Here is an 11,570-nt window from a genome sequence, read left to right as displayed (position 1 = left end):
AGAATAAGAAGCTTTTTCTTGGGTTGTCTCCGGTGAGTCAGGTGAGGGGTGGAGCTTTGTCAGACCTCCTCTGCTGTTGCTTCACCTGTAACACTTGCTGGATATGTAGACTGACTGTGTGCAGCAGGCTGTTCTAAAAGTAATGTTTACAGTCAATATTGAATGTAGTGCAGGAGTTAACTTACTAAAATCCTCTGAATGTTCTTGGAATGGGGACCATGGCATGTCAGGAAGACTAGTGAGCACTTTGTGGAAGCTAATGGGAGAGGAAGAATAATGAATTAAGGTTTTAGTTTGGGGTCTGTGGCACCTTGATTATGTGCAGTGATGTTTCTCCTACTTTCCCAAGACTGTGAAATAATTTGATATAGTCTTCAAACTTGGGCTGCAGTTAATGATGATTTTAGTATTCGAAGTTTCTATAGATTATTTCAACGATTCATCGATGCGTCGTAAGTACTTTTCATTGGTGGAGGCGCCCCCCTCCCATTAACGGGATCAGCACATTTATAGGTGATAGATTCATTGGTTCTATAGTGTGTCATACAGCAAACATCAGACCAACAACCAGACAGCTGCTTTACAAACACAAACATCACCCGAGTGCTATACAAGTTGTACTAAAGACTCGTGCAGACTACACGACTTTCAGCTGTTCACACTAAACAACTTGCCGTCATGTGATGGGAGTCTTGAAGTTGTTGTAGCATTCACGCTATGTGACTGATCGGTGACAGGGGGTCACACACTACACGAGCTGACAGCGACTGCGTCACCCAACGCTGGTCTCCAAACCACGATTTGTTAAGAAAACACATGGGAAATGTGAAACTGGAAATGAGCGACCCTGCACACGAAACATCTGGGTGAAAGGATGGATTAGCATACGCAGGTAACAGGGATTTACAGAGAGAGCTGGAGGGGAGTTAACACCCAGCTCCCCGACACCCAGTTAACTCCTGACTGTGAGGTTACAACTCAGGGCCCAAAAAGGAGAACAACAAACGCACGTGTACATTTTCAGCTGAGGACTGCGGCTTACTTTGGCTTCAACTCAACAATCAATCATGATTGCAGTTAAATACTAAAGTTGCTGTTACTGTTACTTTGTCTGTGGTCCGCTGGTAGAACACCGGCTGCTTTCTGATAAGGCGCCACTGGGCTTTTGACGAGGCGACATAAGTTTCGTTTTATGGTGGACGGACGGTAACATTACAGAGTTTTTGTTTTCCTTAGCTTGAAATAATCCCATACTTTGGACACTTTCTTCTTTGTCCCTAGCTATTTTCTCTCTCTTCTTCCACTTTGCAAACAGCGCCATTATAATCACATCGTGTTCACAGCGTAAGCGCGATGTGCGACAGCAATAAATGTCCATGTGAAATACTGTGCTGAATAGTTACATGGATTAAACGAAGCATCGATGCAAACAATTAGAGTTGATGCATTTTATTAATCGATTTAATCAATGAATCGTTTCAGCCCTACTTCAAACTAAACTAAACTAATTCATATGGGTTTATTTTTAATGTTATTGGCAGTGACTGACACTCATATTGGGCTTCTCGAACCTGGTGGGTATGGAGGGATTATTGAGTCAGAATTAAAACTAAATGGCTAAATCAAAAATGCATTTGGTTTTTAGGATTGGGCATTTGAGCATTTAGGTTTGGGCATTTGGGATTTAGGATTGAGGAGTTTCTTCAAATAAGGTGGCGTAGCCCAAATACAGGAGACTGGGTTTGAAACTACTGGCGCACAGAGGCACCTTATGGTCAGCACGGGGAGCTCTAAGTGCTAAAGAGTACACTGCAATGAAATCAAACAGCAGGAGGGAGGACTATACTTCATAATGTGATAACTTCAACTTGATGAAAGCGTAACATTTCTGTGGCCTCACAAACAAAGTCACTAGTGAAAGGAGCATGTGTCTGGGTATCATTGGATAACACTTTCATCAAGTTGAAGTTATTACATTATAAAGTATAGTCCTCCCTCCAGCCCTGCTCGCTCGCTCTGCTTGGTTTCATTGCAGTGTGCTCTTTAGCATTCAGAGCTTCCCCTGTTGACTATAAGGTGCTTCTGCGCACCAGCCGTTTCAATCCCAGCCTCCAGTCTTTGGGCCACACCCCCTTATCTGCATACACTCCTCAATCATAAACCCCAAATTCCCGATCCTAAATATCAAATGCATTGTTGATTTAGACTTTCAGTTTTCAAATTAGACTTATAGAGAGACTGGTTCTGCAGCACCTCAGGCCCCAGGCTGACATCAGCGTTGACAACGCTACCATCTACCTGCTTCACAGAGCTTACATCCACTTGGAGAAGCCACACAGCACTGTGAGAATCACGTTCTTCAACTTCTCCAGTGATTTTTAAACCGTCCAGCCCCTCCGGCTGGCTGAGAAGCTTTCCTCGAGGTGGATCAGGACCTGGAGGCCTGCATCACTGACTATCTCACTGACAGGCCGCAGTATGTCAGGCTGCATGGCTGCCTGTCAGACGTTGTGGTGAGTAACACTGGCACACCCTAAGGAACCATACTGTCACCAATTCTCTTCACACTCTACAATTCTGACTTTTGCTTCGACTCTGGAACAAGCCACCTCCAGATGTTCTCAGATGACTCCTCCATCGTCGGCTGTATCACTGACAGCGAGGAAGAGTACAGAGACCTGATTGAGAGCTTCATCGGATGGTGTGACAGCAACCACCTCCAGCTCAACACAGGAAAAACCAAGCAGCTGGTGGTGGACTTCAGACGCTGCAAGAGGCCCCACACCCCCGTTGTAATAAGGGGTGAGGCAGTAGAGATGAACACCTACAAGTTCCTGGGGGTGCACCTCAACAATAAACTGGACTGGACAGACAACACAGACGCCCTCTACAAGGAACGACAGAGCAGGCTGTTCTTCCTGAGGAGGCTCAGGTCCTTCAATGTGTGCACCAGGCTGCTGCAGATGTTCTACCAGTCTGTAGTGCCCAATGTCAACTTCTTCGCTGTGGTGTGCTGGGGAGGGGGCATCGGGACTTGTGGCGCCAACAAACTGCACAAGTTGGTGAAGAAGGCCAGCACCTTATTGGGAATGGAACTGGACAGTGTGGAGGCAGTGACTGAGAGGAGGATGAGAGGGAAGCTGAAAACCATCATGACAACCCCTCTTATCCTCTCTATGCTGAGCTGAGGCAGCTCAGAAGCTCCTTCAGCCACAGAATCATCCAGCCCCGAGCCACAAAGCGCTTTGGAGGCTGATTTTCATCCATCAGCACCAAACTGACGGACTATTCCGGATTTCACGTAATTTCAGCCATTTATCTGGTTGTAAATAATTATTATTGATTGTATAGTGTAAATAGTGTGTTGATACTTCTATAATACTGCATCTGTTCTTTTATATTCCTTTGTGTTGTTATGTCAACTTAAAATTAATAGTTATCTTATAATCCCTCTGTACAGCACTGGTTCTGGTTCAGTAATATGTGCTGTAATGACAAGGATCTTTCACTTCTGCAAAACCAAAGTATTTTACATAATTGCAAGAAAACCAGTATCTGGTGAAACAGGTTGATCCAGAACCGGAGATCCACATTGAAGATATGGTCATTGCAAATAACGGCATAATATTCAGAGACAATACTGGCACCACCACATACTGGCAGATAACATAATGTTCCAAAACATCAACACAGTGAGTCTCTCTGCATTGGGTGAAGCCGCTGTACAGGAGTCCCTTTAAAAATAAACTCAATTCATGTAAAACAAGTGAGCAACACACGTCCATACTTTACACATTAGGGCACCTGTTTGTATCTGAGTTTTACTGTACTATGCATGACAAAACTTCATTGCAAACTGCTCTGCCCTACACACAGGAAACACAAAAGTATTTTTCATTTTTACTATCATTACATAGTTGCTGCTTCTTGGGCTTACTGAAAAATGTTTGTGTAATGTATTGATGAAAAAACACAGAAGAGTTTTGCAGGAATTGTTTGTTTTTGCAAGAGAGGTATGATGTTTGTTTTTTTGGTTTTGTGATTAGTTTGTAGAGTTTTTCTAAAATGAGCCAATACTTTCAGATATTGTGCCTAAACAATCAGAAAAAACTGTAGTATAAGCCCATAAAAAGGTCAAAGGTCAGATCACCTGTTTTGAACAATTCAATTTCAATTCAATTTAATTTTATAGCGCCAAATCACAACAACAGTTATCTCAGAGCGCTTTTCATAAAAGAGGTCTAGACTGTACTCTGTGATGTGATTTTACAGAAGCCCAACAGTTCCCACCAAGAGCAAGCACTAGGCAACAGAGGCAAGGAAAAACTTCCTTTTAAGAGGCAGAAACGTCGAGCAGAACCATGGCTCAGGAACAGAAACAAAACAGACTCCACAGCTCCAGAGCCAGAAACACCTGCAGGAAGTGATAGGAGAGAGGAGAGAGACGAGAAAAGCACAAGACTACCAGAAAGGGGAGAAGTTGTGTTAGTAACATGTAATAATGGGATGAGGTTGCATACAGAGGGAGAGAAAGAAGAGGAGAGAGGAGCTCAGTGCATCATGGGAAAAATTATCAAAGAGGAAAGTCTTAAACCTACTCTTAAATGTGGAGATGGTGTCTGCCTCCTGAACCCAAACTGGAACCTGGTTCCACAGGAGAGGAGCTTGATAGCTGAACGCTCTGGCTCCTAGTCTACTTTTGGAGACTCTAGGAACCACAAGTAACCCTGCATTCTGGGAGCGCAGTGCTCTGGTGGGGTAGTAAGGTACTATGAGCTCTTTAAGATAAGATGGTGCCTGACCATTAAGAGCTTTGTAGGTAAGAAGAATGATTTTAAATTCTATTCTGGATTTTACTGGAAGCCAATGCAAAGAAGCTAAGACAGGAGAAATATGATCTCTTTTGCTGGTTCCTGTCAGAACACGTGCTGCAGCATTCTGGATCAGCTGAAGAGTCTTAACAGACTTTTTCGAGCAGCCTGATAATAAAGAATTGCAGTAATTCAGCCTAGAAGTAACAAATGCATGGACTAGTTTTTCTGCATCATTTTTAGACAGGATGTTCCTGATTTTCGCAATATTACGTAGGTGAAAAAAGGCGGTCCTTGAAATTTGCTTAATGTGAGGCTTAAACGACATGTCCTGATCAAAGATAACTCCAAGATTCCTCACAGAGGTGCTTAGGCCCCAGAACAATAACTTCAGTTTTATCTGAGTTTAACATTAGAAAATTACAGGTCATCCAGGTTTTAACATCCTGAAGGCACATTTGAAGTTTAACTAACTGATTAATTTCATCTTGATCGATAGATATAACTGCGTATCATCTGCATAACAATGAAAGTTTAAGGGATGTTTCCTGATAATATTGCCTAAAGGAAGCATATATAAAGTGAACAGGACTGGTCCAAGGACAAATCCTTGTGGAGCTCCATGACTAACTTTGGTATGCATGGAGGACTCATCGTTAACATGTACAAACTGAAATCCTCCAGAACACTGGAGGAGGGGAGAGGCAGGGGAGGACAACGAGGACAAGTTCAGGGAGGAAGAGTTGGAGGAGGAGGAGGACGGGGAAAGAAGAGAATGAAGGAGAGCCATCTCTGATGAGGTCAGGCCACACTTATTGATCATGTGATCAACCATAGGTCGACCATGAGGAAAGATAGACTGTCCCGCCCAACTTGAGTCTCTTTACAGTGGTGACCATATTCGAACCTTCAAAAATGAGAACAGGTATGCAACTATCTAATGGCTATTTCAGTATTCCAGTATTGTATTAAATATAGTATTTCCTAAACATTTGTAGCTCTAAACAATCCATTTACTGCACTGCATTGTGTGAATGAGGTTGGTTATCATGCTGTACTACAATATTCTGTACATTTTTACTATACTGCACACACTCACACTGTTTTTGAATTCTCTACACAGTGGAAAGGGTTACACACATACAAGTACATTTGTTTTTGTATTCTAAATATACATACTGTTACGTCCCAGTAGGGAATTAGGGAGTAACCAATGACAATGATAATAAGGATGGGAAACACCGGATTAAAAAAAGTTAACTGCGCATTTATTTGTTAGATCATAAGCAAACAAAATTCCCAGGAGTCATTACTCTGCAAAACGGCAAAACTTAATAGAAAACAAACACATGCTCCCCACAGTCTGCCGCCGGCTGGCACGACGAAGGAATGAGAGCGCGATCTGTGGAGGCACCGCCTTCTTTATTCTGCAGCTGAGCGAGCACAGGTGGGTTCAGCAATGACCACACACCCGAAACCTAGCAATGAGAGGATGACACGAAACACCACACAATACATTCTCCTTCGTAACAATATGGTTTTGTTTTTGTTTTCGTGTATGCTACTTTATAAAACACTCTGCTACTGTTACAGTAATGTTTAGCCAAATAAATATTTTCTGTTTCAACATTGCATTGGTGTTAACAGTGTACTTTTCAACCCCACTCAGCAGGTTAGTTTGACTCTACAACATTGTATGGAAACGTACACATTAGCCTATGAAAGACAAAAGAGTGTGTGCATGGTATATCCAAAAATTTGCTAGTATGAAAAGTTGCAAGTGCTTCATTTTGAGATGTGTTTATGGCAATTTGAATGCAGTTTTTCATTTTGAAGGACATATGAGGCATTTTGCAGTGTGAACAGTTTCGGGAATTGTGTGTAGAGTTTTGAAAAAAGGAGACATTTTTTGAAAACTTGTGTAAGCAGTTTCACGTTTCTTTATAGAAGGTGTAAATTACTTTTATTTGTCACAATACAACAGGTTATGAAGTGAAATTAAGTTTGTAACTCCCTTCCGTTACCAAGCAGACAATATACTGTAATACAAAAGCACTAATAAAAACGGTAAAAGGAAATAAACCATCATCACTGGAGCAGTGCTGAGGATGAATTAGAGTTTAAGAGTCCGATAGCTTGGGAGAAACAGCTGCTCTGCAGTCTGGTGGTGCGGCAGCAGAAACTTCTATATCTCTTCCCATTAGGAAGCAGGGTGAACAGGCTGTGGCTGGGTGGGTACTGTCTTTTAGTATCCTTTGGGCTCTGCGTAGGCACCTCACCTCACTGATATCACTGATGCTCGGGAGATGGGTACCAATGATCTTCTCGTCAGGATGCTTTCTGTTGCTCCTCTGTAAAAGCTGACAAGAGCTTGGTGTGGGAATTTGGCCTTCTTAAGCTTCCTCAAGAAATACAGTTGTTTCTGAGCTTTCTTCACCAGTGTGGAGATGTGAGACGACCATTTCAGGTTCTCTGTGATGCTGATTCCCACCTGCTCCACCTCAGCTCCACTGATGTAGACAGGAGTGTGTGTCTTTATCTCCTTCTTCCTAAACTCAACAATCAGCTCCTGGGTTGTGCTGACGTTGAGCAGTAGGTTGTTCTCTGAGCACCAATCTGCAAGATTATCAATTTCCCCTTGATATGAAGTCTCATAGTTGTTTGAAATCCGGCGGCTTACTCTCATCCTCCTCCTCCTCATCATCATCATCATCATCATGTATTAATGTGAATGTTGTTTGCGGTTGATTTATTGTGTTCTGTGTTATGTTCGTCAGATATGGATTTGATAAATGAATTTGCCGACACTTATGACAGTGAGGTGGTGGATGTCCTGCAGGCATTACAACTACTATGTGTGAGTATTAAATGTGGTGCTTTTTGTGTTTCCATTCATCTGGTTCTTGAGAAGTGGGATAAAATAAAAGGGTGTGAAATAGAAAATGCTCAGACAAATTAAACTATACGTACATAATATACTGTATACTAAGATAGGGAGCTACACTTTGATACAACCTCCAAACTTTACCTGGCAATGCTTTATTTGCCGTTAAACTGAGAGTTTTACTTTGAAAAGTTCTGGAGTCTGTGGCTTGACTCATCTCTGAAACAGCCTTCAGGAAATGTGTGGTATGAAAAACAGTAAACCATTGAAACGTTTGCTTATAACTCTGGGCCTCAGCACCAACATGTGAACAGTAACAAAGAAAATTCAGCTTCTTTCTATCAAAAAGATTGACAGAAAATCAGCACAGAAAAGCAGAATGTTCCTGATCATGGATGCAGAAGGGCTGGGGGTGCATAGGCTTATAGGCCTGCTCCTGAAACCACAGAGTAAACAGGAGTCGGCTACATTAGGGTTAAAGTTAGAGGAAGTTCAGTAACTACATTCAAAATACAACTTGACTATTACTCAGGCTGAGTAGGCTACTCACTTAATGTGAAAAGTGGCAGCTCCCATCAGTCATGATTTTTTGAATGTTTCATTCATAATGCTGTTTTTCAGTGTTATCTGAGTTGACTGGTGACAACGCTGCTGTTGTGAAAAGACACATTATGAACTAAAAGAGTCATTTGGAAAAGTTATGAAATAAAAACGGATGAAAAGAGTGTCCAACACTTTGGTTTAAGACCAAATACCCGCGGAACTAAAGACATTCCCATCAGCCATCACAAACTGTTAAAACACACTTTGACAGACAGAATCATCTCGGCTTCGTCACATCAAACTGAAATTTGTTCAAATATTTTGGATAATTTAAAACCTATATTTTATATTTTGTAAAGATTTCACACATGTTATTATTAATCCTCATCAGCTTCCACAAAGTGGCTGCTGGTCTTCATGGCTCCACACACACAAGTCAAAATAATAAAACATGAACAACTTTTTAAAACGACACAGTGTGGATAAAAAAGAAAAAGCTAAACCAATCAAACATAAAGAAACTCAGTGAAATCATTTTACATATGAAAAGGCTGACAGGAGAAACATAAGCTGATTGTCAAACTAGATAACAAGAAAAAGAAAATAGAAGCAATAAAAAACAACAAGTGAAAGAAAATAAAGATATGTTTGGAATAATGAGACAGCAGGAGGACAGGTGCAGCTTAACAGGTTAAATTCAGAGACTTTTGTCTTTAAGAAATCAACATCATCATGAATATAATCATCCTCTTTATCTCTAACTGCTCTGTTCCACTGTCACACAGACCTTCACTGCTGACAGCTTCAGTGGGAGTTTATCCCCAGTGTAAATGAATGGAAACATCCTCTCAGTGAAAGTGTGTGTGAAGGTGTGTATGTGTGTGTTAGTATCAGGATCAGAGAACGACAGCTTTCCTCTGTTCCAGTCCAGATTCAGTCTGATCCTCTGGAGCTTCATCTCCACTCTGAGATAAGTGGGTGGAGCTGGTGGAGACCATGCTGCGTATTTACCTTGATAGAACTGTATTCCCCATAATCCAGACCGTATGTCTCCTTTCCTCTTGGCATATTTAGCTGACACACCCAGTAACCAGTCTCTACCGTCTCCAACCTCGACATCCCAGCTGTGAGTCCCTGAGTTAAAGCCCTCAGAGCCCAGGACAGAGCGGTAAGAATCAAACCTCTCTGGATTGTCAGGAAGCTGCTGTCTCTCTCCTACTCGTCTCACACTGGTCAGATCTTCAGACAGGATGAGTTCTGGATTTGCAGTGTTTGGGTCCAGAATGAGAGGAGTGTAGGAGACCATGTCCTTCATCTTGTTCCAGATGTTGAAGGCCAGGTTGCCCAGGTGTTTGGCCTGGTCTATCAGAGCTCCTGAGGGCAGCTGTGGATCATCCAGCAGGGGGCGCTGCTGGACTCTTTCCACTGCAGCCTTGTAGTTGAGCAGGAATGAGACGTCTTCAGCTCTCAGCTCCTCCTCTGTGGCTCTGACTGTGTCTGAAAGAGCTGCTATCTCTCTGCTCAGAGCCTCCATCTTCTCCTTCATCATCTGACTCTTCTGCTCCTCTTCCTCCCTCAGTGCAGCCATCCTGGCCTCCTCTTCCTCCTCTAGAAACTGCTGAAGCTTCTTAAACTGCTCCTTAATCTGCCTCTCTGTGTGTCGGGCCTGGACCTTCATGTGTTCTGCTGTTTGATCAAACTCCTCTTTAACTTGTTCACAAACCTTTAACTTCTCCTTTAAGGGCTCCAGAGTTTCCTGAAGTTCCTTCTTGTGTTGTCGTGCAGCTTCATCGACGGGTCTGAATCTGTGGTTGCTGTGTTTTTCTGAATCTCTGCAGATGTGACACACTGGCTGCAGATGGTCCAGACAGAAGAGTTTAAGTTTCTCAGAGTGCAGACTGCAGAGAGCCTCTGAAGCTCTCTGATCTCTCTCCTGTAAGAAGGCCTCACACAGGTTCTTTAACACCAGGTTACGAGGTGGTTCTGACCTTGAAGATCTTCTGTTACAAACTGGACACTCAGGTGCTTGTTTCTGTCTCCACCACCTCTTCAGACAGACTTTACAGAAGCTGTGGCTACATGACAGAACAACAGGATCTCTGAAGACCTCCTGACAGACCGGACAGCAGAGATCCTCCTCTGATCTGGAAGACATTTTGTCTCTGAAGCTGAAAACCCAGCAGACAGAAAGTACAGTCAGTCATGGCTCCCCTCCCTCCTCCACTTTAATGTTATGTTTTTAGTCAAACTCACTTTCAGTGTGTGGAGCGTCAGCAGGTTGAAGCAGAAGTGTTGTAGTTTTCCACTTTTCTCTCCTGTAGCTGAACTCACTCAGAGGAACTTGTTAGTTTGGTCTGAAGGTGAATCTGTTTCTCAGTCTGTGTCTCTCTGTAGTCAGGAAGAATAAGAAGCTTTTTCTTGGGTTGTCTCCGGTGAGTCAGGTGAGGGGTGGAGCTTTGTCAGACCTCCTCTGCTGTTGCTTCACCTGTAACACTTGCTGGATATGTAGACTGACTGTGTGCAGCAGGCTGTTCTAAAAGTAATGTTTACAGTCAATATTGAATGTAGTGCAGAAGTTAACTTACTAAAATCCTCTGAATGTTCTTGGAATGGGGACCATGGCATGTCAGGAAGACTAGTGAGCACTTTGTGGAAGCTAATGGGAGAGGAAGAATAATGAATTAAGGTTTTAGTTTGGGGTCTGTGGCACCTTGATTATGTGCAGTGATGTTTCTCCTACTTTCCCAAGACTGTGAAATAATTTGATATAGTCCTCAAACTAGGGCTGCAGCTAATGATGATTTTAGTATTCTAAGCTTCTATAGATTATTTCAAAGATTCATCGATACGCCGTAAGAAGTACTTTTGCTCCCAGTAACGGGATCAGCTGTGCACATTTATAGGTGATAGATATTTATTGGTCCTATAGTGTGTCATACAGCAAACATCAGCCCAACAACCAGACAGCTGCTTTACAAACACAAATATCACCCGAGTGCTAGACAAGTTGTACTAAACTCCAGCCCTGCTCATTCGCTCTGCTTGGTTTCATTGCAGTGTGCTCTTTAGCATTCAGAGCTCCCCCTGTTGACCTTAAGGTGCCTGTGCGCACCAGCCGTTTCAAATCCAGCCTCCAGTCTTTGGGCCACACCCCCTTATTTGCCTACACTCCTCAATCATAAATCCCAAATGCCCAATCCTAAATATCAAATGCAGTGACTGAGAGGAGGATGAGAGGGAATGGGGGTTACGTACTGTAACCTGGATTCTATGAGTATGGGCGCAGCCCCCTAAGGCTATCGCTATTGGGTTTACCCCTTCCGCGCGCCTGC

The 11,570-nt window shown here is 42.8% G+C and overlaps 1 protein-coding gene across 1 annotated transcript; it reads right to left on the bottom strand.

Moving 5' to 3' along the window:
* Positions 1-8,601: 8,601 nt before the first annotated feature.
* Positions 8,602-10,641, bottom strand: LOC119886328 (tripartite motif-containing protein 35-like). Its single transcript, XM_038696983.1, has 2 exons — positions 10,492-10,641; positions 8,602-10,406 (listed from the first exon to the last, which is right to left on the bottom strand). Exon 2 carries the CDS (start codon positions 10,391-10,393, stop codon positions 8,996-8,998), a length of 1,398 nt encoding a protein of 465 aa, XP_038552911.1. The 5' UTR covers positions 10,394-10,406; positions 10,492-10,641; the 3' UTR covers positions 8,602-8,995.
* Positions 10,642-11,570: the final 929 nt, after the last annotated feature.

Source organism: Micropterus salmoides, unplaced genomic scaffold (genome assembly GCF_014851395.1).
Source record: "Micropterus salmoides isolate LMB-PRFRI ecotype aquatic unplaced genomic scaffold, ASM1485139v1 Ms_hic_scaffold_4, whole genome shotgun sequence".
Lineage (NCBI taxonomy): Eukaryota > Metazoa > Chordata > Actinopteri > Centrarchiformes > Centrarchidae > Micropterus > Micropterus salmoides.
The sequence above is the reverse complement of the archived record's forward strand: the minus strand, read 5'-3'. Positions and strand labels throughout refer to the sequence as shown.